Source organism: Cnephaeus nilssonii (assembly GCF_951640355.1).
Source record: "Cnephaeus nilssonii genome assembly, chromosome: 20".
Lineage (NCBI taxonomy): Eukaryota > Metazoa > Chordata > Mammalia > Chiroptera > Vespertilionidae > Cnephaeus > Cnephaeus nilssonii.
This window is the reverse complement of record NC_137091.1, coordinates 38,602,242-38,629,762: the sequence shown is the minus strand read 5'-3', so window position 1 is coordinate 38,629,762 and position 27,521 is coordinate 38,602,242. Positions and strand designations below refer to the sequence as shown.

At 51.5% G+C, this 27,521-nt stretch overlaps 1 protein-coding gene across 4 annotated transcripts; it reads right to left on the bottom strand.

The window, feature by feature from the left end:
• Positions 1–796: 796 nt before the first annotated feature.
• Positions 797–26,761, bottom strand: AXL (AXL receptor tyrosine kinase). Of its 4 annotated transcripts, XM_079800084.1 has the most exons (20): positions 26,379–26,761; positions 25,035–25,257; positions 24,608–24,708; positions 23,607–23,783; positions 18,258–18,338; positions 17,996–18,111; positions 15,306–15,516; positions 14,862–15,001; positions 14,029–14,179; positions 13,792–13,818; positions 11,758–11,890; positions 11,375–11,466; positions 9,044–9,139; positions 8,843–8,920; positions 7,027–7,119; positions 6,528–6,649; positions 5,808–5,917; positions 4,759–4,918; positions 4,125–4,261; positions 797–2,529 (listed from the first exon to the last, which is right to left on the bottom strand). In XM_079800084.1, the coding sequence occupies exons 1-20, from the start codon at positions 26,440–26,442 to the stop codon at positions 2,178–2,180; spliced, it is 2,664 nt and encodes an 887-aa protein (XP_079656210.1). In that variant the 5' UTR covers positions 26,443–26,761; the 3' UTR covers positions 797–2,177. The 4 variants fall into 4 exon arrangements, with proteins under 4 accessions (XP_079656210.1, XP_079656212.1, XP_079656211.1 ...); XM_079800086.1 differs by lacking the exon at positions 13,792–13,818; XM_079800085.1 differs by lacking the exons at positions 14,029–14,179; positions 14,862–15,001 and having other exon boundaries at positions 26,379–26,594.
• Between the last annotated feature and the right edge of the window lie 760 nt (positions 26,762–27,521).

The window sequence follows — 27,521 nt, the reverse complement described above, 5'->3', positions numbered from 1 at the left end:
GGGCATTACAACACAAGCTTACACTACAGCATCCTAGACACACAGCACCCACTCAGAAGCGGGACAGACACTCACGTGGGCCCGGAGGTTCCAATCCAGACACCCCGCCCCTGGCCAACGTCTGACTTCCTCTCTCCTCCCAGCTTCCCACAGATTTATCCTAAAAAAGTTTGTGGCCCGGATTGAACTGTTGTCAGTGTCCAGGAGCTACCACCGGGGGGCGTCCGGGCGCTGCCGAGGGCTCCTCCATTTGTGGTGGGACACACCCAGGAACTTGTGTCTGCCCAGCATGCAAAACACAGCGTGGGCTTGTTTTGGCAGGAGCTCCTTTGTGGGCTGGAGATTGTTGGCGATATTCTGTGCCTGTGTTGCTATGTGAATCTGAATGTTTGGGTCTGTGAGTACCTGTTGTACTCTATATGTCTCTGTGTACCTTTACTCTTTGTGTTACTTTAGTTTCTTCCTAATGTTGGTGAGTATCTGCCTGTGCATCATGTTTGTTTGGGTCTATAATTTTGTCTGTTACTCCGTGTCTGAATTTCAGTATCTGTATTTGTGACCAGGTGTATGCCCATTAATGGGTGTCTCTATGTGACCCTGTATTTATGTGCCTATTCCTCAGTAGGGGTTTTGGAGAGTCTGCTTTTCTCTGTGTGACTTTTTGTCTATGTGTATGCTCATTTCTACCTTCTTTAAAGGGGAGAACTCCTGGATCCCATCAAACCCTTCTTTTTATGATGGGGAAACTGAGTTCCAGGGAGACCACATGACTGTGGAGAGAGACAAGAGATAGAAGTGTGGTTACAAAGTTTTATGTGATATAAGCCCCTTTGGAGGTGTCAGAGTCCATACTCTGTACAAGGGGGATACGAGGGACTGGCTCAGGGGGGCAGCATGCCCCAAAGGGAGGAAGATTGTCCCCTGGGGAAAGAGGCACCCCTAATGCATTGCACAGGCTTGAGGGGAGTAAACCCCCACATGAGGGGAGGAGGAAGCAGAGGTGGCTCGGGAGGATCACACAGAAGAATACTATAAAGTTAGAACCTTGGAACCTTGGAGTTCAAGACCTGTAGACCTTTAAAATCTTACATTTGAATTTTAGAACTTCAGTGCTTAGAATCTTAAGATTTAGAATCATGGATTCTTGGACCCTTAACTAAAATTCTAGAAAGGCAGAATGCAACATGGAGCCTAAAGGTGTCCAACATTAGAAATTACTAGAACTTTGGTATCTAGTTAATCATAACTAACTGTACAGTCTTATACCTTCGATGCTGAGGACCCAGAATCTTGGACCAATAGAATCTAGAGTGCCTTGGAATACAGAACTGAACATTAGAATCTTAGATTTTAATAATCTAGGACCTTGAAACATATGACCTTGAGTCTTAGACACAGAGAATCTAGGTTCTTAGACTAAATCTTAGAACATCACATCTGAGAACATTTGACTTTAGAACCTCCATTTGTAGATTCATAGAACTTTTGAATTGCAGAATCTAGATCTTTAGGATCCAGAATCTCATAACAAGAGCTTCAAGGATCATAAAGCCTTAGAAACTCTAATTGACCATCATTAGAATCTTACAACTTGAAAGGATAAAATCTTGAAGCCTTATGGTCTAGAGTCTAGAGTTAGCCAGGGGATTTATACTCTAAGAGGCTTAGAACATCAAATGTTAGAACATTAGTCCTTAAAACCTCCATATCTAGAATTCTAGGATCTAGAGTCTTATACCCTAAGGACAATGAAATCTAGCATCATAGAGTCTTAGTTCCTATGCCTAGAATAATAGAACTTTAGAACCCCCAAACTTACAAGTTTTATCAAGAATCTTAATTTAAAACCAGGAAAATCTAGTACCGTAGAATCTCAGAACTTTCAAAGACTCATAATATCTTTGAAACCTAGAACTTAGGCTCTTTAAACCTTAGAATCCAAAATCTTGGAATGTTAGACTTAGGAGGACCCTTAGGGATTGCAGTCCAACCCCTCCCTAAAAACCCCTCCCCACACAGGGACACTAAGATGTGGAAAGGGAGTGGATTGTGTGAAATGGAAGTGGAATTGGTAGGAAGAGAGAGCTGCAGTTGGGAGTAAGGTCTGGAATGGGAACGTAGGTGGCAGTGCCTAGCTTGGGTCCTGAGAGGAAGTCCCAGGCAGAGGGTTGTTTGTCTCAAGCTCCATCCTCCTGCCCTGGGGGTGCTGGGGAGCCCCTGTCAGCAGGTAGGGTGGGGCCAGGGGCTGTAGAAGGGCAGAGCACATAGCGCCCAGCAGGATGGACCTCAGCCGCGGTGAGGCAGCTGCAGGAATCCTTAGGATCAGGCTGGGTTGGGGGGTCAGCTCCTCCAGCAGCTCCAAGTGGTTCAGCATGACTCCCGCCCTCATCCATGTTGACATAGAGGATTTCATCGGGCTCCTGGGCAGGTGGCAGGGTCTTCAGTGTGTTCTCCAGATCTTCCCGTAGCTGTGAAAAACTTGGCCGGTCCTGGGGGTTTAGCTCCCAGCACTGGGACATCAGGGCATACCTAGGACAGCAGAGTGAGGGGTGGGAGACTGAGCAGGGACTTAGAAGGGGAACATTCTGAGAGTTTTGGGGAAATTGAGGACACTGAGGGGACATTTCATGGGGCTGGAGGGAACTATCACAGTTGGGGGCATCTGTGGGGACTGAAGAATTCTCAAGTGTTTCTGAAGGATTTCTGGGACACTTGGGAGCTGGAAAGGGTATTGGAAAACCTCTCTATGTATGTGATGGTATTCTAGTGATAGTTTGCTACAGCAGAGCGTTCCAGTGTGGCTCCCCAGAACAGAATGGCATCAAAAACTTGCAAGCGGTGTTGATTTAAAATGTGTTTGAATTCTTGGACATTCTTTTTTTTCAAAAGATAGAACCTAATTTCCCTCCCCTTCAGTGTGGACTGGACTTCTTGACTTGATTCTGACTTACAGCCATGATGTTGTGTGTGACTTCTGAGACTAGCCTGTAAAAGGCATTGTGGTTTCCTCCTTGCTTTTTCCCATAGGATGCTCATCTGGGGGAGGCCAGCCACCATGTTGTGAGGAAGCTCAAGCAGCACTGTGGCAGGGTCTGCATAGAAAAGAACTGAGGCCTTCTGCCATAGCCACGTGATTGAGCTACCTTGAAAACAATCTTCTAGTCCCAATCATCAGATGGCTGCAACCCCATCTTGAGAGCAACCTCATTAGAAACCCTGACTCAAAATCACCCTGAATCTTGGCTGTAACCTCAGGATCACCCTGCCAAGCTGTTCTCAGACTTTGACCTGCAGAAACTAAAGGTAATAAATGCTTCTTATTTTAAGCTACTGAATTTGGGGGTATGGGTAACTAATACACCAGATATGCAGCCTTTGGCAAGTGATTTACCATCTCTAGGCCCCAGTTTCTTCTCCTGCAAATAGGAATAATAATACTTCATGTGGCCATTTTAAGGACCAAATGAGTTAACATATGCAAAGCGCCTAAAACAGTGCCTTCTAGTAAGTTCTATAGAAACACTAGCTATTATTCTTGCTCCCCTTGGCTCCTGGACACCCAAAGAGGACCTGGGGAGTCTGCAGCCCCAGGCTATCCTCTCCTGGCCCAGCAACATCATGCTGGGTAAATGTTCTGCTCTTCTGGGTGTCAACGGGCGACAAAGTTTGATAAGCACTGCCCTAAAGAAGCCTGAGAACATCTTAGAGGAGACTTGAGGGTTTGGGGAAGCTCAACATAACAATCTGAAGGATTTTGCAGAGAGTCCTGGGTGTTGAAGAGCATCTGGTGAAAGTGTAGGTGCTCAGGAGTCTGGGATGGATTAGAATCCGTTGAGAGTGGGGGAGTCTCAGAGGCAGAGCCCCCAGGGAAGGTGGTGTAGTTATTCACTGCTCACGGATAACTGGCTGAGGAGGCTGATCCAGCCTGCACGCCATGCACAAGGCAAAGGAGGAAAGGGCACCTTTTGCTAATTCACACCCCTGTGGAGCAGTGGTGAGGAGGGCAGGTGGCCTCCTCAACAGTCTGAGGGATTCCGTACAGGTTTTATAGGGTCCTGGGTATGTTTTGGAATGAAATCTGGGATTAAGTAGGGATGGGGGGGGTGGGTCCTAAGGGTCCTCACAGTCCATCCAGACAGTCCACAGGCTGCTTCAGGCGGTTTCCTTGACGCAGGTAGTCGTAAATCTCACTGTTCTCCACTCCTGGATATGGGGTTTGGCCCCGAGTGGCAATTTCCCACATTGTCACCCCGAAGGACCACTGTGGAGGGCAGAGGGGAGAGAATTAGAGCGTTTCTCCTGCACAAAGACACCCCCGAACACACATTTATGTACACATGTGCACATAGCTATTTTTGTGGGTGCATCACAGCTATTCACAGAACCACTTTGGCACGGGTACACCCTCATAGAGGTAACTTTTGTGCACACAGACATGCTCACCCATGCACACATTTACACACTTAATGGACACATGGTCTCATGTGTCACCCTCCACAGCCTGCCTATACACATGTATACATACTTACCACCACCTCTTCTAACCTTAACTGTCTACATGTCCCATGTAGAACCTGCCACCATGCACACATGGACCTGTCCACATCCTTAGCATGTCCACAAGACTGTTCATAGTCACCCACCATAACCCAGACATGCGTAGCCCACGTGAACAGGTCCCTGTGAGCCCAGGTGCAGTGTGAGATGATCAGGCCACACCCTCCTGTTGTTACCCATTCCTATCAGAGGTGCACATACCACATCACTCTTGCTGGTGTAGACGCGGTCAGCCAGGCTCTCGATGGCGATCCACTTGACTGGCATCTTGGCAATACGTCCCTGGCGGTAGTAGTCTCCATTGTAGATCTTCTTGGAGAGCCCAAAGTCCGCCACACACACGGACATGTTCTCATTCAGCCTGCCAGGATTGGGGAGAGGAACAGGGTCACGACATGGGCTCCCTCCACCAGGAAGCCTACCCTCACTCTCAGACACATCTCTATCTCCAGCCTGGCTGTCCTGTTTGGGATTAGGGCCTATCTCTCCTCCTTGCCCCAGATTTGGAAGGAACTGTGTTACTTCTTGTTTCCTCCATAAAATGAGGGCGGGACAAAAAGCTACTGAGGGCCTTCCCAGCTCTGGCTTTTTGCCAGATTCTAAAGTCCTTCCTAAGCTCCTTGAGTTTGATGATCTGTTTTGAAAAAAACAAAAACTGTTTTCTTGATGCATAATATATATGCACAAATCTGAATTTTCACAAACACACCCATGGAATCAGCGCACAGATTAAGAAACAGAATATTATGGGACATCCATACAAGAAATATTATACAGAAAACAAACAAACAAAAAAAGAACAAACCACTGAAACACACACACACACACACACACACACACACACACACTCTTCCATTAATGGAGGGAGGGTTCTAGTCTCCTTATCCACTTTGGCCCCATCCCAAGGGCAGCCCCAGACAAGACACTCAGCATAGAGAGGGACAGAGATGAAGCTTAAATGTCACCACCCTCATCGGTCACCTCTGTCCCTTTGCTCACTCATGCTGCCCACTGAGCCCGCCCTCTTGCCTCTTCTCTCTCCACATTCAAATACTCCTTTAAGATTTCAGTTCATGGCCCATCTCCTCCAGGAAGCCTTCCCAATCCCCTTGCTGACCTCTCTATCCCAGTCCTGAATTCCGACCTGTGCAAGGGATATGTGTGTGTGTCTAGCCCCCTCTTTCATCCTGAGAAGGAGGAAACGAGCTCCCTATAGGGTTTAGGGTGTCCCTTGAAGACTCAACACTCACATGCAGTTCCTGGCGGCCAGGTCCCGATGTATGAATCTCTTGGTACTCAAATACTCCATGCCACTGGCAATGTCTGCCATAAACTTCACCAGCATCTGAGTGGGCAGGAACTAGGGGACCAGGGCAGGAGAGGTCAGTTGCGTTCCTGAGACCCATCCCTCCTTCCTTCCCCCTTTCCTTCCTGTGTGTGTGCCTAGCTCTACCCTGCAATGGTTTCCCATGGCTACAAGAATTAAATCTAACCCTTTCTAACAAGGCCCTGTATAATCCCATCCTGCCTTCCTCTGTGACTTAATCTCCTACTGTTCTTGCCCTTGACATACACTCCTTCCAGGGGCCTCCTTTCCAGTCTTCGAACAAGCCATGCTTGTTCCTACCTCAAGCCTTTGCCCATGTTCCCTTCAGGATTGCTTCCTCCCAGATTTCCCCACCTCCCACCGGCTGGCGCCTCTCCTTGGTGAGACCTCTTTGTCTAGCCAAACTAATGGCCTGGCCTCCTCTCATTCATCTTACTCTATAATTCCTTTCTAGTACTCAAATGATCTTGCCTATTTATTTGTTAACTTGTTTATTGCTGTCCCCCCACTGGCAGACAGTTCCATGAGAGCCAGTTCTTGGTCACCGTGGTCTTCCCAGTGTCTGAGTAGCACCAGGTACCTGGTAGGTGCTCAATTAATACTTGCAGACGATTAAGACTTGTAGATGATTGAATGCCCTCACCACTGGCTGGTCCCCGAGTCGAGAATAGAGAAGGAAGCTGTGTAGATCTCCATGTTTCATGAAAGGTAAGATGACCACAGGTGCAGGGAAGCCATCTAGTTCGGAACCCTGGAAACAGACGCCTGAGTCCCCCAGGCAACCCTGTCACTCCAGCTGGACAGAAAGGGAAGCCACCCCCTCTCCCAGCTCAGTCTGCCCCTCTCCCTCAGATCTGGCCTCCAAATTGTTTTAGGGGCGGCAAGGACCAAGCTTCAGAGAAGACATTTCCAGCACTGTTCCCAAGGATATTTCCCCAGTCCTCCTGGGGACCTCAGCTATTTCTGGGAAAGGCCACAGGTCACATTCCAAGCTGAGGGAGAGAAGGAGGGGGGAGTTTGCTGACTCTGAGGGAGGGGGAAACAGGGAGCTTAGAGCTTTGATCTTCCCAGCGCCAGAGGGATCTTCCCTCTAGAGTGGCTCCCACAAAGCCAGTAGGCCCCCTAAATCTGCTGTCCCTCACCGATGAGCCTCATGACATTTGGGTGGTCAAATTCTTTCATGCAGACAGCTTCACTCAGGAAATCCTCCAGCTCCGACCTTGTGCAGATGGCAACTTGGGGGAGAGAGGAAGGAGGGTAAGAAGGAGCGGATGAGAGAGGAAACAGGGGAGGGAGTAGTCCCCCTCTTCCTCCTCTCCTTCATCATCATCATCATCTTCTTCATCAAACATGACTGCTAAGTGCCAGGTGCTATACCCAGCATTTTACATATATTAACTCATTTAATCCTCTGAGGTGTTCCTATTATTTTCTCTGTTTTAAAGGGGGGAAACCAAGGCACCGAATGGTTAAGGAACCTGCCTGAGGGCATACACAGCTTGCAAAAGGAATAGGCAGAATTCAAAGCCAGGCTCCGGGTCCACACGCCACAGTAGGCTATGTCCCAACACATTTCCAGTAGCAGTGGGGGTCTATGTGATTTTTCCTGCTTCACAGCTCAGGAAAGTGGCTCACAGAGGCAAAGTGACTTGCCCCAGGCCACACAGTTGGGATTGAAACCCAGGTAAAGAACATAGGAGAGCCCTCGCTGGTTTGGCTCAGTGGATAGAGCATCAGCCTACGGACTGAAGGGTCCCAGGTTTGATTCCAGTCAAGGGCACATTCCTGGGTTGCGGGCTTGATCCCCAGTGGGGAGCATGCAGGAGGCAGCCAATCAATGATTCTCTCTCATCATTGATGTTTCTCTCTCTCTCTCCCTCTCCCTTCCTCTCTGAAGTCAATAAAAATATATTTTTTTAAAAAAATAAGAACATAGGAGATGTTCAAAAATGACTGAGTGAGTCACTAAGTGATGACTGCATAACCCAAGCGTTTGGCCCCAGTGATTCAAAAAGGATTGTTCCTCCCTCACCTCCAGCCCCAGCCTGACCCTCTATGCTTTTTCCCTGTATGGAGATGATTTCCTGCCGTGGACTTCCTGTGCTGTGTGGCCCTGGCCTGGCTCCCACCTTCTCTGATGATGTAAATAGTATAGTCACAGTCCACATCAACTGCATGTACTACGTTCCACATCTAGCATTAAGTGCTTTGCCTCAAAACATCCTAGGAGGTAGGGCCATTATGATCCTTTTTTCCACATGAGGAAAGGGAGGCTCAGAGAGGGATAGTCACTTGCCTGAGATAACACTGCTGGTAAATGATGAAGCCAGGTGTACCTCATTTCAGATCTTTCCTGATCTGCTATGTATCACAGGGGGCTGGCCCTTGAAAACTACATCTCCCAGGCTCCCTTTCATACTGGTTTCTTGTTGGACTTTGCCAATGGGAAGCACTAATGGGAGACTGGCAGGTGGGCAGGAAGGAGGAGAGGAGAAGCCAGGGTATTTCACCCTATCTTGTAAGGCTTCCAGTATTTCCTTGGTGATGGCTGTGTCTCCTTTGTGTTTCAAGCTCCCATGAGGTTTCCTCTAACTCTGTGATTCCCAAACTGTGACAGGCATCCCTGGCCATGGGCTCTGGTAATCCTGGTCATTCCTCCCTCTGCCCTTCAGGCCTAGAGGTGGGAGTGACTACTGCTGCTGCTAATCTCCAGGTTACGTCACTGCTCCCAGGTGTTCCTTCAGTCCTTCCTACACCTTTGTAGTAATCTCACCATATTAAGTTTCTCCTGTTGAAGTACCTAGCATGGACTTCATTTCCTGCCTGGAAACACTGAGGTTCTGTGGAAAAGCCTATTTGCTGTTAACTCTTCTGCTCTTCTGCCTCCTTTGGGGCATTGGGAAGGAGAGGCTAGGGGATGGGGGTCCCACATGTGTGCACATGAGTGCACAGACTCACTCTTCATTGTCTTCACAGCCACCTTGAGGATGGAGTCATCCTGGTTGAGCTGACCCTCCATCACAGCTCCAAACTCTCCTGTAGGGGACCAGAGGAAGACACTGACCTCAGGGGGCTCCATTTTCTTGTGGTTGGGTGGACGTGGGGGAGTGAAGGACTCCGTAGTTCAGGGGGATATATACATGTGCCAGGGGGACTCACCTTCTCCCAGGGTCTTCCCCAGGGCCACTTTATGCCGGTCCACCATCACATCCCGCAGCTTCTCCTTCAGCTCTTCGCTGATTCCCAGGCTGTTCACTGCATGGGGAGTGGGGATGACAGAGCCATAGAGCTGGGCTGACATTTACATGCCCATTGTTAAAATACTGAGATACCTCTGCATTCATTCAGAAATAGCTACTGTCCTGGGCACCCTCCACTCCCACCCTAGCTCCTCCTCTAGACCCCTTGAACATTCCCCAAGAGGGGCACCTAAAAGGTTGGAGCCAGTCACATAATCTCACATCAGTGGGCACATTGATTGGTTAGCGTTCTGCCATACCAGTTGTTCAAAATATTTATTAATGTTTTATTGAGGTATATAATCTGTAGAAATAGTAAGTGAACAGCTCAATGAATTTTCACAAACCAACCCAGCAGTCTAACTAGCACCCAGGTCAAGAACAGACCATGACCTGCCCTCTCAGGGGTGGCCACTTTCCTGACCTCTCTTACCACAGATCCGCCTTCTCCATTTGGGGATGTTATAAACATAGAATCACATATTGTATTCTCTTTTGTGTCTGACTTCTTTCACTCAACCCAATGTCTACGACACAGTTGTAGTTATAACTGATTCATTTTCATTGTTGTATAGAAAGAGTTCCCAAACTTATTGGCCCTAGGACCCCTTTATATTCTTAAAATTATGGAGAACTGCAAAGAGCTCTCAGTTATGTGGGTTATGTAGAGAGTGTCCCCAAAAAATGTATACACACTTTAACTGCTGATAGCTCAATTGATGTTTCTTCCTTTTCAGATTTAACCCATTGGAATGAATAATTATTCAAAGTGTGTATAGCCCTAGCTGGTTTGGCTCAGTGGATAGAGCATCATCCTGCAGACTGAAGGGTCCTAGGTTCCATTTCAGTCAAGAGCATGTACCTTGGTTGCAGGTTCTTGGCCCTGGTCAGGGGCATGCAAGAGGCAACTAGTCGATGTGTTTCTCTCCCATTAGTGTTTCTCTCTTTCTCTATCTCCCCCTTCCACTCTCTCTAAAAATCAATGGAAAAAAATATCCTTGGGTAAGGATTAAAAAAAACCACACACACACAAAAACAACAAAGTGTGTATACATTTTTGAGATACCCTGTATATTGATATTTACTGTATTCAAAATTAAAGCGAATAGATTTTTAAAACACAAGAATACATAAGCACACATTCTGTCAACCAACAGAGTGATGACATCATCATACATTAGAAAGTTCCTGGAAAACTCCATGGAATCCCTGTGAGAAAGTGAGAGTGCAAAAGGGCAAAACATATCTTGATATTATTATGAAAATAGTTTTGACCTTATGGACCTCCTGCAAAGATCTCAGTGCCCCCCAGGGACTGGATCATACTTTGAGAATTGCTGCTGCATGTGATTCCATTAGATGAGTGTGACCTGCTCACTTCCTCTTCCTTCTCCTCTTAAATTAATGGCTTTTCCAGCCCCTTCTGAAATCTCCTTGGGGCCTGGCAGCCTTCTCACTTGTGTGCTAGGAAGAGACCTAACTCTGCCCCCCCCCCTTTTTTTTTTTCTGGATTTAGGTTTCCCCAAATGGAAAGATGAAGAGATTTGACTGGGTGGCCTCTGAGCTCCTCCGTAGCTGGGACCCTCCATAACCCTACAATCCTCTAACAGAGAGCCTGTAGTTTTAAGATTCTATAATTTTCAAGATCCTAAGAGTCTATAGTACTGACCCTATAATTTTTTAGGCCAAGATCTATTCTACCTCTCTCACATCCTATAATTCTTATAGGCAGTAAAGAAGATGGACTCCAGAGCCAAACTACCTGGGTTAGAATCCTAGCTCTCCAACTGACAAGCTGTGTGGCCTTGAGCAAGTGTCTTAAGCACTCTATGCTACAGTTTCCTCATCTGTGAAGTGAAGGGGGAATAACATACCTACCTCACTGGATTGCTCTGAGGATTAAATTAAGTGACACGTGTAGAGCACTTAGAACAGTGCCTGTCACATAGGAAATGTTAGGGTTGGCTGTCATTATCAGCATCATAATCACATTATCATGGTCATTATAACCATCAACACATTGTTCTAATACCCTATGGCTCTGAGGTTTGGTCTCCCAAGATTTATTATGTCTAAGATTCTATTGTTCTAAGGTTTTTCTGTGTGATTCTACAATTCTGTTGTTCTTAGAGTCTGTGGTCCTAACATCCTAGGATTCCAAGGCCTTCGTTTGGTTCGCGTATACACAGAAGACTGAATCTCTACACTTGTTATCCCCAAACCAGGGCAGGGAGGCATGGAGTTCACTTACAGGTGGCTTCAGTGGTCCGGCGACTGTAGGACTTGCGAACGCGATACCTGACCACCAGCTCGCCCCTCTCCACTGTTGGTTCAAACACCTCTCTGGGGGGAATGGGGAGGCGGTGAGGGTAGAGCCACGTGGAACCCCCTCCTTCCACTAGCAGTGAAAGCAAGCACCATCCCAATCCCAAGTCCTGCCTTTCCTCTCCTCCAGCATTTGCTGAGCATATTTTGGACTGCTACCTTCTTCCTTCCATTCCTTCCCCAGACCCTCGCCCTAATTCCAGTTCTTGGCAATCTCTCCTCCTGCACTAGCCTCTCCATGGTCTCCCTGCTTCCAAGTTCTCCATTCTAGTCCATGTGAGCCTCCCTACTCACAGACTTCCAACTCACCCATAGCGGGTCTCCTTCTTCCGCCGGTGGATGAGGAACAGGGCCAAGATGAAGACACAGGCAGCAGCCACAACTGCTCCCAGCAGTACATACCACCAGGGCCATGAGAAGGAGGGGGCTGGAGGTTCACTCACTGTCAGGGCATTGGGGACAGGTCATGGCTAAGGCCCTGCGTCCATCTCCCTGGGACCCAAGGGGGTGATGTTGGAGGGAGCAGATGTGGATATATTTGATGAGGCCTATCACAGGTGCATTCACAGATCTGAGGAGACTGGGCTGGGCTGGGCAAGGCATGCAATGAATGTGATATGAGTGAGTGTTAAAGTAGGAGCATGAGACTTGTAGGGTGGGTGAGGTGACTTAAGAGTGGGATGGACAGTTGAGGACAGTTGAGGAGTGTGTGATGCGTGTGATAGGAGTGTGGGATGGGAGTGAGAGAGTTGTGTGGAATGGGTTATAATAATGCAAGGAGGGCCCTGGCCAGTGTTGCTAAGTGGTTAAAGTATTAGCCTGTGGACCGAAGGGTCACAGGTTCAATTCTTGGTCAAGAGCACATACCTAGGTTATAGGCTTGATACCTGGCCCAGGTTAGGGTGCGCGCGGAAAGCAACCAGTCGATGTGTCTCTCTCACATCAATGTTTCTCTCTCTCTTCCCCCTTCCTCCCTTCTTCTCTCTCTAAAAATCAATGGGAAAAATATCCTCCGGTGAGGATTAACAACAACAACAAAAATAATGCAAGGAGGGATGATGAGCATGAGATGGGTTGTGAGTAAATTGCTAGTAGAGGGGTGTGTGATATATGATAATTGTGCAAGAAGGGAGAACTTGGGTGTGGAAAAACAGACAAGCAGGGGAGAGAATGCATGCAGTGTAGGGTGTATGAGGCATGTGCAGTAAGTATGCAAGAACAGTGAGGCTCCTGGGATAAATGACCAAGGAATATTTTTGAGGACTGTGTGATGACTGTGGAAGGGTTTTCACTAAGCGAGGATGAGAGTGAAGTAAATGTGCAAAGGGGTGTAGTGTGCAAAAGAATGTGTACAGGGTGCAGATGGGTGTTGAAGGAATTGGGGGGCGGTGTGAGGATTATTCAAGGAGTTTTAGTTTCAAGGAGTGAGCAGTGATTTGTAAGAATTAACTTGGGTGTGAGAAGAGTGTGCAATGAGCATGTAAAATATGTGGAAAGGACAGATGAGCCAGGGATGAATAAAAAGGGTGTGCAAATAGGGTGGGAGTGGGTGTGTAAGAAATAGAGAATGGGAATGTGCTAAGTGTGCCAGGAGTTTGTGTGGGTGTGTGCAGAGAATGGGAATGGGTTAGGATTGCCTAGCGGTGAGGGAGTAACATGGAAGGAGTATTGGATGAGTATACAAGGAGAGTTGTAGAGTGTGGGATAATGTGGACTGAAAGTTTTTCAGTATTTGCAATGTGGGATGTATGGTGAGTGTGTAAAAGCGTGCACAGAGTTTGTGAATGAGAGGTGTGGGCAGTATTAGGTTTTGGAGGCATGTGTGAGGAATGAAGAATTATAATGGGATGAACATGAAAAGAAGGTGGGTTAGTGTGGAAAGGGTATGCAAAAAAATGCAGGAAGACGTGAAAAATATTTAAGGATAGTGGGATGAGTTATAAGAGGTGGAATGGAATAGTGCTAGGAGGATACAAAGTGTGTAGGAGGAATGTTTGAGTATTGTTAAGAAATATTTGAGAAGGATGAATGTGAAGGGGATAACTCATCCATTGTTCTGTCCTTCCTTCCTACCCACCCCATTCATCCATCCATCCATCCATCCATCCATCCATCCATCCATCCATCCATCCACCCACCCATCTACCATTCGCTGAGTACCTACAATATGCTGGGCTATTCCAGGCATCTCCATCAAGGACCACACAAACCCAAGAAATAGAGGATTAGAGTGATGAGTTTGAGAAACATGAAAGGGATGTGTAAAGCGTATGAGTGTGATGATAGGGTCCTCACTGGGCATTGAGGGAAGGGAGGGAGGTGAGGGGATGCGAAAGCCCTTACCCAGCTGGTGCACTGGCTGTCTTTGCCCTGTGAGGAGAAAGGACAGAGGGAGGACATGCTCAAGGACGGCAAGACTGGTGTGACGCAGGTGAGGGTGTGAGGCTCAGTAAGATTCTGAGTAGGAACAGAGCCTGGATTGGGGTAACACTGAAAGTTGCAGAGAGAAGTCAGGAGCATCTGGGGGAGATAAGGTTCTTGTGGGTTCTTTGAAGGCGGCTGACATGGCTTTGGAGTTACCTGGGCGCCAAGGCTCTAAGGGCACGGGGAGGCTCCATGGTCCATCCCCAGAGGCGGTGTACGCTGCCACACACACTGTCAGGTTGGGCACAGTCCTGTCCTCCCGCAGCTCCAGGGTCACCTCTTGCTTTAGTCCTATGTCCATTAGCACCTAGGACATCCAGACTTAGCATCAGGGTAGAGCCCCAGGTTCCTAACGCTTAGGCCTCAACTCACCAACCTTCTGGAAACCATCTCCTCATCTCCAATACCTTCTTCCCTTCCTCTTCCTACCTTTTCATCCCCACCCTTTTATCTCCATTCTCCATCCCTGTGCCCACTAAAATACCAGTTCCACTAGGACAGGACTTTGTCTCATTCTCTGCCGTGTCCTCAAGTCTACAACAGTGCCTGGCACACAGCACTTATGCTGAAAACTGAATTCTCATCTTTCACTCTCATCTCTCCATCCCCTTCTAAATCCCACCCTCTTTTTCCCCACCCTGCTTCTCCACCCCAGGGATGCTGTTGGCACAGATAATAACTTTGTGCAATTTAGAAAAGGCATCCCTTCCTCAAAACGCTATACAACTATCAGCTGTAACATTGTCATGGCAAAACATGGAGGCTCCTGGGATAAATGACCAAGGAAACATGTTTACTGAAACACTTTTTACAATGATTCATAAACAGCCATTCCCTTCCCCTCCCCCGGACCTCTTTAACCTTCCCACAATGTGCTCTCCTATGCACTACCCAACCTGCACCACTGTCCATATCTGCCCTGTCATCTTCTCCTCCCCATGTCCCTCCTCCTCAGCTCCTCCGCCCCCACCCCAGCCAGCAGCACCCACCTCAGGAGTGTCCTGGCCTCGATAGGCCAGCCGGTACCCTAACAGAGTGCCCTGCAGGGGTGCCATTGGCTCCTGCCAACGCACGATGGCTTGGGTCCCATTCCGTATGGCGGTAACGTTCTTAGGGGGCCCCAGAGGCACTGGAGGACAGGGAAGAGGGGAAGCTGGCACCCCTACCTCTTCCTGACTTCTCCCTGACCCCAGGAAGTGAAGGCAGGGTGCAAAGAGCATGCGCATGGGCAACTCATGCAGGCCTCCCAGGAGCGAAGCATAGGGAGGAGGGCCAGGAGAGATGCCAGTGCTGTGCTGAGGAGTGGGGACTGAACAGGAAGGAGGTGGAGGCCACCTGGGGTAAATGGGTGAGAGGAGATGCTGGGGGTGGCACTGATGTGCGCGAGGTCCAGGGGGCAGAGGGCAACGTCTCCCCCACCAGCCCGTACTTACCTCCCTCAGGCGTCTCCACGGGAAGCCAGTGGGTCCAGGGTGAGGGTCCCTGGCTACTGGCACATGCCACCCTGATGTGGTAAGAACTGTGAGGACGGAGGCTGTCCAGCTGTAGTTGGTGAGGAGGGACAGATACTTGCATGGTGAGCGGCTCCTCCGGGGGATCTGGCTCTCCCAGCCTGATGCCTACCCCGTCATCTGACAGCACAGCCTGGGGGCAGAAAAGGTGTCTGAGGACAGGATGGCCATGCGATCCCATGAGCAGTCAGACAACGCTCGGTGGTGGTCCTTGTGATTACACAACTTTGAAAGGATGTGTGTGTGCGTGATAGCTTCATTCTAGTGCTCCCTGGGCACCTGCATTTGCAAAGCGAGGAGACCATCCAGCTGCACAATGTGGTTCTGTCATGACTTGCAAAAGCTACCTCTGGCAAGACGTTCCCTCTCTGAACCTCAGTTTCTTCCTCTGTAAAATGGGGTGTAACACCTCCCTACTTCGAAGGGTTGACTGAAATGCTGCTGCTAAGCATTTAGAAGAGTGCCTGTATGCATTGAGTGTTTGCCATTATGAGCATTGTGTGAGTTTGTGTGAGGTTGCCTTGGCAACAAGTGTCCAATTCCACACACCTTGCGCAGCGGCAGAGGCTGGCACACCCACCTGGTCCCCAGGAATGGCCAGGTCAGGATGGCAGGGCTACAGCTGGGGAATACCCCTGCGCAGCACGTAAACTGGTTCGAACACCACATCAACAGCTAACATTTCTGGAGTGTTACCTATGTGTCCAGCACCCTGTCAAGTGCATGTTTGGGTGAACTCAGTGACTTCTTATCACCCTCTATGATGTCAATTTCTTTTTTCATTCCTATTTTTTTAAATTTATTTTTTATTGATTTTTTACAGAGAGGAAGAGAGAGGGATAGAGAGTTAGAAACATCAATGAGAGAGAAACATCGATCAGCTGCCTCCTGCACACCCCCTACTGGGAATGTGCCCGCAACCAAGGCACATGCCCTTGACCGGAATCGAACCTGGGACCTTTCAGTCCGCAGGCCGACGCTCTATCCACTGAGCCAAACCGGTTTCGGCTTTTCATTCCTATTTTACAGATGAGGAAACAGAAGCCCAGAGAGGCTCAGCCACTTGCTCAAAGTCACAGGGCTCCCACATGTGGAGATGATACCACCCAGAGGCCTGGGGAGGAGGTGGGCAGAGGGTGGGTAGCAGGATGAGGGGAGGCTGTCCCCTTGCCTGCTCTTTGGCCCACAGTGACAGCCGGGAAGAGGAACCTCTGCTGGGACAAAGGGGACAAGGATGCAGACATGCCCGCTCCCACTTCTCTTTTCCCTGGGATGCCTGTGACCCTCCCATTCGAACCCTCCAGCCCCAGCCTATGCGCAGCAGGAAGTGAGACCTGCAGAGGGAAGAGGACACACTTCTGCTTTCCTGCGGACACTGGATGGGTGTGGGGAGGGGGTACAGCTGACACCTGACCTGGCATTTGAGGTCTCCCAAATTGGCCTGGCCTCTGGGATTGAATCAGTTTCGCCCTCTTTAGCCAGTGGGCAGGACTGGTCATTTCCTCTCCCTGGGCCTCAGTTCCTTACCTTGAAAATGGGAAGATTAACAACCACTACTTTTAATGTTAAAATGACAAGCGAATGAGGTTGTGTCCAAGGCACACACTTGTAAGAAAGACAGCTGCTGTTTAATCAAGTACTGGCTCTAAAGGGTCTCTAAGGAGGTAAGGAGCATCCTTTGGGTTTGGTGAGACAAGGGTTCGAGTCCCATCTCTCCACTTCCTGGCTGTGACCTTGGGCAAGTTTCTTAATTACTCTGAGTTTAGTTTCTTCATCTGAAAAAAGGTTGTAAACACAGACCATATTTCACAAACACACAAGGGTGTGTGTGTGTAAAGCTGTAACACAAGGCCCAACACACAGTTGGCCCTCAATGAAAGTTGGCCGTTATTAATTATCATCTCCTATCATGGGCAATGAACCTACCAACTTCCGAATCACAGAGATCCCCAGGCCAGAACGGGATCTTGTACTCACATGTCTGTGTGTGTGTTTTTCTTACACTAGAGGAGGAGCAACTTGCTGGTCTGGCCCTTCTCAGCTGTCAGGCAGTCTTCTTCTGACTGGCCCTGAGCCAGGCAATAATGAGGACTGAGTGGTGACTGAGACGGCCTGGCTGTGCCCTGTCAGAGCTCAGTCCAGTGGGGAGTCAGACTCATCCCCAGACAGTGACAGCCCAGAGTGGTCAGGGCTGAGGTGTGAGAAGCAGGGTTGGGGGTAGCCAGTGGTGACCGAGATGGCTGTCTCAGGGTTCCCATTCTGACAGTACCACAATATCACTGGTACTAAAAAAAAAACCCTGAAAACAGCTAATAGTTTATTACACATTTCCACTTGCATTTACTTATTGAATTCCCACAACAAGCCTTTCCGGTAGTACTTCCATTATGCCCATTTTGTAGATGAGAGAAACGAGACACAGTCACCTACCTGAGCTCATGCAGCCAGCAGCTGGTGGAGTTAGGATCTGAACCCAAGACAGCTGCCTTAATCCGAGGCTCTACTCGGTCTCAACCCACAAAAGCTGGGAAGGGCTGGTTATCCAGGGAGACGCTGAGGGCTTGTGGGAGTGGGTGGAGGGGGGCCTGAGGTTAGTAAAGTCTGAGTCTCACCTGCAGGGTGCAGTGGGTGAGGGGATAGATGCCGCTCAGGCCTGGTGTCCAAACCACCTCCAGCTTTGCGGGCAGACTGGAAACCAAGTGGAGGTCATGGGGCCGCTGGGGAAGCACTGTGGAGATGAGAGGATGAGAGGAAGGACTGACCCGGGGGGCCTTTGCCCAAAGCTCCTCACCCCGCCTTCTACCCTAGCTCTGACCTTTGACCCCAGCCCCACACACATCTGACGCCCAGCTCCCCAGCTCCCTTTTCTGTCACCTGTGATGATGGCCGTGCGCGATGTGGTGACCCCCTTGGCATTATGGGCTTCACAGGAGAAAGAAGACGTCTTGTTCAGGCCTGGGGAGTCATATGAGGGCAGGACCCAGAGTCAGGGAGGTGCCCCTGCCATGCCCCACCTGACAGGGCCAGTCTAACCTATAGGGGCACCTGCTTGGAGGGAGACTATGGAAAGGGAGGCAATGTGTTGGGAACACAGGCCTCCATCCCAAACACTGGGACAGGCCTGGGGACCTCAGCCCTAATGCTCCACGACATAGACACACATATATGCAGACACAGGCACACACATGGATAGACTCACATATGTACACAGAAACACATACACACACATAGAGACACACACACTCTTGTACACACACTTATGCACAGACAGAGATACATATTGTACTCACATATCACATAGGCACACTTAGAAACACATTAACACAGCAAGACACACAGAAACAGAGTTATACAAAGGCACACATAGAAACACATACTCATAATTATACACAAGTCACCTACACCAATACACACAGTTATACCCATGAACACACAAAGAAACACATTCACATACAGAAGCACACATACTCATAGCTAGACACACAGACAGACGCACACACTCACCTAGATGCAGAAACACAGACACAATCAGACTGAGACACACAGACACACATAGAGGCATATACATCTAATAAGCACACACCTAAGAAACAGGTTCTCATGGGTGTGTGTAAATGTAGAGGAATTTATCTATATATATAAAAGCCCAAGTGACCGTTATGGTGGAACGGCCGGTCGCTATGATGCGCACTGAGCAGGCAGGCAGGTGAGAGGTTAGGGGTGAGCAGGCAGGCAGGCAGGTGAGCAGTTAGGGGTGAGTGGTGCCGGATTATGAGAGGGATGTTCAACTGCTGGATGTCCGACTGCAGGGATCGGGCCTAAACTGGCAGTCAGACATCCGCCAAGGGGTCCCGGATTGTGAGGGCGCAGGCCAGCTGAAGGACACCCGTGCACAAATTTCGTGCACCGGGCCTCTAGTTTGTTTATAAGCTCGGGTCCTACCAAGTCCACTCCCCCTCACTCACGCACACCTCACTCTCCTGGGCTCTGGCCACATGCCTCCTGGTGTTTCTGGGAAGCACACATCAAGCGCTTTCCCACCTCGGGAACTTGGTACTTCTGTCCCTTCTTCTTGGAACAGTCTTCCCACTGACATCCAAGTGGTTCACTCCCCACCCCTTCACATTGTTACTCAGATCCCACCTTCTCAGTCCTTCTGTCCCTGACCACCTTGTTTAAAATCAGAACTGTGTGGCCAGTGTGGCTCAGGGATTGAACCAGGAGGTCGAGGTTTGGTCCCCAGTGGGGGGCATTCGGGAGGCAGCGGGTCGAATTCTCTCATCATTGATATTTCTGTCTCTCTCCCTCTCCCTTCCTCTCTCTGAAATGAATGGGAACATATTAAAAATGTTAAAAAGACATAAATTTGGAACCTCCCTCCATATCTAGCCATTTTCCTGCTTTATTATTTTCCCTTTGGCTATTCTCATCACGATGTCAACTCCACTAGCATGTCAGCTCCATGGGCAGGGGTTTCTGTCTGTTTTGTCCCCTGCTGTAGCGCCTGTGTCTAAAATGGCCTGGCACCCAGTAGGTGCTCTATAAGTGCTTGTCCAATGAGTGAATGAATTTATGTGTATACATTTGTGTACTTACGGGTGTTTCTGGCTGTGTATACAGAAATGTGAGCATGGGTACTTCTGAGGGTAAGTTAACGTACGTGTCATGAATAACTGTTTTTGAGTGCCTTGGGTGGATTGACTCTCCTCCCCGGTGTGATGATGGTGGGGACACAGGCAGACACACACACACACACACACACACACACACACACACACGTACAGAGACAGAAGAGGCACAGACACAAACACAGAGATACACAACATACACAGATGGACACACAGAAACATAGACACAAGCACGTGCACGTGTTTGTGAGTGCGCGCACGGGCACGCGCGCGCGCGCGCACACACACACACACACATAATCTGGGTGACAGGATATAAGGAGGACTAAGTCTTAAGTCTGCATGTATAACTGTAGCTCGTGCCTGTCTGCCTATGCCTGTACCAGTGTGTTAGTGGACCTGTGAGTGTCTGTGGATGTTGAGTGCTTGCGTGTGCCTCTTGGGTTTGTTCTGTGCCTGTGTGCCTGTTCTCATCGCCATCTACCGCAGACACAAAGTTTCCTTTTCTTAGTCAGCAGAGGGAGTGGAAGGAGGGAAAGCCGGCTGGCCACCCGCCCGAAGGGGTGGGCAGGGAAGCTCCTCAGTTCCGCTGCCCAGGCACTAGTTCCCAGCCAAGGTCAGGTGCCCGCCTGCCCCCGCAGCCCCCGCAGCCAGCCGCTATTGCTGGGGGAGGGACAGGACAGCCCTGGGCGGTTGGGCAGCCGGCGGGGGGTGAAAAGCCTGGGTCCCCTCCAGCCACCTGGCATGTGGGGGCCGCCAGGGTCACTGTGTGGGAGCTGGCACTGTCCTCCAGAGGAGCCCTGGGGCAGGATGGGGGTTCTGGAGCTGGGTCCTGTTCCGACCACAGCATTCCTGCCCCGTCTGAGTGAGTCACCAGGCCCCACCCCCTGTACTTCCGGCGGGCCTTGTGGGGAGAGGCCCAGGCTCCCTCTTCCCAGGCTCGGACACTAACACCTTGAGGGAGGGGAGAGCAGGGATGAAGGGGCCTGGGACCCCTTCCCTGCAGCGGGCTCTCCCTCACAGCCGGAGCAGGCCCACTCCAGATGTGCTTTCCAGATGCACTGTCCACCTCCTGTCTGCTCCTGCTCCTCCCCCAATCCTGTGTTTTTTCCGAGGGAAAGAGAGGGATGGAAGGAGAGAGGGGGCACGCCCTGAGTCAGATCAAGGGACAGATGCACACAAATGGGCTAACATTTCTTAACACAGCCCCCGCCTTCCCCAATGAATCACACTTAACACACAGGGACCGTTATTGGCACAAAAACGGAGAATGCGGCACTCAATAAGCTACGCACAAGGCTGATCCTGTGACAAACACGCAGTGACACAAATACACACTCAGTGACTTACACATGGGCTGGCACAAATAAAGGGAACAAACATAAACCCAATCAAACGTGCACACATTAACTGCAAACGCCTAGCAAGACCACATACACCTAGGCTGCAGCTGACAGACGCACAAACCTCTCTGCATGTTGAGAGGCACGCCCCAAGGGGCAATCACAAATTGAGGTTGAAGAGGACAAATAATACACACCAGAACCCGTAGGAGTTAATGTGGACCTGCTCGCACCAAAATACAGCCAAGATTTCAAAACACAGCTGGACATACTCAGGATGCTGAAGACATTCATCGAGACGCAGACTGATACAACAGCACTCACTTGCATGGACACGAGGGCTGCGGCAGACACACAAGAGGGGAGACGTGTGCACACAGGCGGCGCAGACACATCTACACACTGGCTGCTGAGCACCCCATGTTCATCCACCCGGAGCGCACTGGGGCCGGCCTGGTACTCAGGGAGAGCAGAGGCAGAAGGCTGTTGCTGCTGTCTGCTGTGAGTCACACGTGCGTGCGCGCACACACACACACACACACACACACACACACACACACACGGGGTCCATGGGACATAGTCACATACCAACATGCTCACCCTGTGACAAATACGCAGACACCACAGATACCCATGGACACAGATATGTATACACACAGACAACCACAGTCAGTGGAAACTCACTAAGTTGTCCACTGACACAATCTTATTCCATGGAAGCAAAAGCCCACTCCATGTTACTCACACCCATAGGCACACACCTGTGAGCTGACATTGTCTCCTCTATATGGGGAGGTATGGGAAATAGCCACAAAACGCACTGCGATCCCTCACTCTGCCATCTCTCCCCCAACACACACACACACTCCACCCTCACACAGTGCGTCACAGCTGTGAGCACACAAACACAAAGGCAGACACAGGCTGACACTGGTATACTTAGTCACACACACACACACACACACACACACACACACACACACACATACACCTCCCCCCATGCACTGAGACAGCTACAGAAGCTGGCCCTTGCTAATACCCGCCCCGCCTCATTCAAAGAGGTTGATGCTGACAGACACTGAGACACAGATCCAAAGGGACATGGATACACACCCAGAACCTCCCCCACCCCCCACACTAATACACACACACAGATTGCCTTCACAGCTGTACCAAATACTGATACATGCATAGTCCCTCTCCCACCTGTGGTCCCCCCATTTTTCCTTCTTCCTGGGATGGAGTTGGGGAACCAGCCTCCTCTCCCTCCTCCTCTCTGGGGTCCTGCCAAGCTGACTCAGTCCCCAGAGCCACTGGCCTGAGTCAGCCCTCTGGGGGCTGGCATACTCACCACCTTTCCCTTGCACACTCAGGGTCCCTAGAATGCTGGGAATGTGGGCCCCTCCCACCACCCTGGGAGACCCTCAGTCAGGAGTCCCCTCCCCATCCCAGCAGATGGAGGAGCAGGTTGGGGGTGCTGGAAGCTGATACCCTACAGGGTCCAGCCACCTCCCTCTGACTAATTGAGCCTCTCCCCCTTCTGTATTCCTCTCTCTCCTTTCTCAGTGAAGGGGAACCCCCTGTGTCCATGGTCCCCTAGCAATGCCATGGACCGCTGTGTGACCCCAAGCTTGGTCTTGCCCCATCTTGGGTTACCTCTCTGTGGTCTGCCCTCTCTGTCTCTGATTCTCTCTCTCTCTCTCTCTCTCTCTCTCTCTCTCTCTCTCTCTCTCTCTGTAACTGTCATTCTCTGTCTCCCACTTTCACCCCCTCTCTTTGCTTCACATTCTATCCCCACCAGTGGGGCTCTTCAGTGACAGGGGTGGACAGGCTGGGAGAGGTGGAGGAGAGGAGGGCACGGTTGATTCTGGTGCCCTGCTTGGGGTCAAGGGCTGACAAAGGGCCATCAGGCCTACACACACTTGGGCTATGGAACAGCTCAGAGGAAACCCAGGACAAAGAATTCTATTCAGAGACAGGCTGGGGTAGTTGGAGGGAGAAAGAGCAGAGAGACAGGACACGGAGAAACAGAGAGCGATGGAGAACAAAGACAGAAGGAAATGGAGAAAGCGTATGGAGAGAAGTGAGGAGGTAGACAGGGACAAAGAGGCAGAGACAGACTCAGAGGCAGAGACAGACAGGGAAGGACAGAGGGACAGGCAGACACTCACACAGGGGCACGAAGGGCACGCTTCTCCCACTTCCATCCTGCCAGGGCCACTACAGTGAACCGGCCACATCCCTGGACTCACCTGGAATACGAAGTATGTGCTGAGGGGTGTGGCCCGTGGCCGGAGCCAGGGGGACAGCATCCTGGAGCCAGAGCAGGTCCACGGGCTCTGGGGGACCCTGGGCTCGGCAGCTCAGGTTGAAGGGGGTGTTGGCAGTAACAGTCCTGTCCTCAGGCTCCTCCAAGAAGTAGGGCAGGCCTGGGTGGGGAGTGATGGTAGAGGCTGGGTCTCTCTGAGCCCCCCCAGGTGTCTGACTCACTGCCAGGCTATTGGAGGCTGCAGGCTCTTTAACCCGTATGTCCCATCAGGCCTCTACCCCCAGGGCACATCGTCCCAATACCTGTTTCCCCCAACCAGTGTTGGACCCCCAGGACATATAAGCCCCTCATTCTTTTCCAGAATGCCTGACTTCTCACCCCATTTTACCAATGAGGATGGGAGGCCCCTGAGGATGGGAAGAGGGTTAAGTCATGTCTCTGACTCCTTGTCTGTTCGAAAAATATCCTACCCCAACCATGGCTGACCCCAGGATATCCAACAACCCCCCACCCCAAGATGCCTTCTTCCACAGCACACACACTGAGTGGCCAGATTATTATGATCTCTGGACGCATAATAATCTGGCCACTTAGTGTATATCCTATATAATAAAAGGCTAATATGCAAATTGTCCCCTCGACCAGGAGTTCGACCAGCAGGCAGGCCGGCCAACCGCCCATGTCCCTTCCCCCTGGCCAGGCTGGCCGGACCCCACCCATGTACGAATTCATGCACCGGGCCTCTAATATATATACACACGCACACATACACACACTGAGTGGCCAGATTATTATGCGTTCAGAGATCATAATAATCTGGCCACTTAGTGTATAATCCCAATAATTTATGGACCCAAGCTTCCTGATCCCTTAAGATCTCTGACGTTCTTAGTATGTATGTCCCTGGGAGACATCCTGAATCTTCCAGCACCCTCTGATCCCTGGGGTTCCTGACCTCCCATGACCTCTGAGCACAAGGCTCACCCTCCAGTCCAATGTAGCCAGGCTGGGACACAAAGGTATCTTCTCCCAGGACCACTGCACACCGGTACGATCCCACGTCCGAGAGCTGCAGGGACAAGATCCTGACAGGGACAGAGAGGTTTGGGATCAGAGCTGGACCCTGGGAGGGAAGCGTCAGAACTGAAAGATGGGGGTCTGGACTAGAAACACAATAAGAGCTAAGAGGTGGGCACTATTATTAACTCCTTTTACAAAAGAGGAAAGTGAAACCCAGGGCTACGTCACATGCTTACAGCCACACAGCCAGCGAGTGGCCAAGCTGGGTTCCCACCCCGGTGGAGCTCCTGCTGGTGACTTTTTCACCCACCATGTGATGGAGGTGGTGGGGGACAGGGGTCAGGGGTCAGGGGGATGTGGGGTTGTGGCTGGTCAGGGAGAGGCTGGTCACCTGAGTTTGCTGACCACTTTCCAGTCATCCTGCTCGTCTTCGCCCAGGGGCACCTGGATCTGGGTGCTGTCTGCCAGCTCTAGGGTCTGTCCATCCCGGAGCCAGGTCACCTCAGGGGGCTCCCCATGGACCAGAAGCTCACACTGAAGGGTCCCCGCGAGTTCCCGGGCACCAGTGATGTTCCCTGGGCTCCTCACAAAGGGGTCCTTCCGAGCCTGCGAGCCTGCAGGGAGATGGGGGAGAGTTGGCTAAGAAACTCCTCTTCCCTCCAATTCCTCAGTTCCACCCCTCTGGGCCTGCCTATGGCAGCCACGACCTTGCCAGGCCTTTAGGCCCACATAGTTGTAGCGTGACCTCAGCGGGGGCTGGAGGGAGGCGCCTTGAGGGGAGGATGGGCGCCTTCCCAGGGGATTGGGGTCCAGCCTCCATCCCTCAACTTTGGGGAGAAGGCCCGGGATCTGGCGGCCTCCCACGTCCTGGGCTGCCGGGCAGGGCCAGCTCTGGCCCCGCTGCCCTCCCTTAGGGTCTCCAGAGACTTGACAGGTCAGGCTGGTGGATGGCGGGGAAGAAAAGGGAGGGAAGGAGAGGGAGAGGGGGAGGGAGAGAGAGAGAGAGAGAAGGAGAGACGGCAGGGAGAGAAGCCAGAGAAAAGTTGAGCAGGGGGAGACAGAGACAGAAAGGAACAGAGACCAGAGAGAGACAGAGGGTGAGAGATGAAGAGACACCATAGTGGGGGAAAGTGGTGGGGGAGCCACATGAGAAAACGGCAGTGACATTGATAGAGGCAGGGAGAGATAAAGGCAGAGCCTGGGAGAGGGAGAGGGAGGGAGAGGCTCAGAGATGGTAGAGCTGGAGCCTGAGACAGAGCCTCGTCCCAGAGATGGAGCAGACAGACAATGGTGGGGCAGGGACAAGTGTGTGTGTGTGGGGGGGCGGGGGGTGGTGGTGGTGACTGTGCTGAGGGTTTTTCCCTAGGGTTCCCAAGCCCTCCCCATCCCACTGCCGGTCTGAGTACTCCTTTCTGGAACATTCCTTCCCTGGAAGCCCCCCTGTCTCAGCCTCTCCCCAGGGCCCCCACTCAAGTCCAGCCCCCACCCCTGCCTTCAGCTTCTCCTTGGTGTCTGTCTCTCTCTCTGACCCTCCTAGTTTCTATTTCTTGTCCCTCTGTTCCTCTCTCAGAGCCCCGTTCTGTCCCCCGGGCCTCTCTGGGTTTGTCTCTGTGCCTCCCGGTCTCCTTGTCTCCCTCCCTGAGCCAACTCGGGACCACCTGCCATCCACCCCTCCCCTCCCGCCTACCCCAGCCCCTCCACAGGTGGTCCTGCCCCTCAGGCCCCCATCACTCACCGTTGGGGGCCATGCACCCCCAGCAGCACAGAGCCAGCCACCAGGCCAGCGGGACCCTGCCCATCCTCGGGGCACCGCGCGATCTCTGCCAAACTTTCCTCCGAAGTTGCTGGGCACACGGAGCGGGAGGGGGCAGGGCCGGGTTGTCCCCGGCCCTCCCCCCAGCTCCGGGCTCCCCGGCTTTGGCTCTGTCCGCCTGGCACAGGAAGGGCTCCTCACCGGCTCCACTCCGCTCCGTGGCCGCCTTCCCTGCTCCCTGGTCTTCTTCTCCCTCCCAGACCTCCGAACCCTTTCCCCCGCCCCTGGCTCCCCCTGCCTCCACCCGCCGGGCTGGGAGCCGAGGGGGCCACTGGGATTTCGAGGGGTTAACTTCAGAGAGGAGAGGACCAGCCCTGTCTTAAAGGGACCCTGGAGGGAGGCTGGGGAGGGGAAGGAGCCCCGGTGGCTTCACCCCTAAGCCTGGGCCAGAGAGGCAGGGAGGCTGTGTGTTTCTCTACCCGGCTCAGGGCGCTGTCGCCCTGGGCTCTCTGGATGTCCCGTAAACATTCCTTCAGAACTCCACTCCCCGCTCAGCCCCTGCGATGCCCCCTCCCCGGCCTCCACCCCCAGCCCAGCCCCAGTCAGGCACTCCTCTCACACTCACAGCTCCTCCTCCCCCTCCTCCTCCTCCTCCTCCTCCTCCTCCTCCTCCTCCTCCTCCTCCTCCTCCTCCTCCTCTCTCCCTCCCTCCCCTCCTCCCCTTCCTCCTCCTCCCTCTTCCCCCTCTTCCCCCTCCTCCTCTCCCCCTCCCCCCTCCTCCAAGGACACACACACACACACACACAGAGTCAGATGTCATCAACACACAGAGGCTGGGGCAGGAGGAGACATGCAGGGGCACGCTGCCAGCCCATGGGACATACTCAGAAGACAAGCCAGGTCAGGAACTCCATTCCTGGAGAAACCTCAGAAACCAGAACCTGAAGAACACCTGCTGGGTGGCATCCCCGGAGCACACTCAGGGAGATGTGGAGCCTCCTGCTCAAGAGACCCACCTGGGCACAGAAACAGGACCCGCCCTGGCCGGTGTGGCTCCGTGGGTTGGAGCATCAGCATCATCTTGTACCAAAAGGTGGTGGGTTCTATTCCTGGCCAAGGCACATG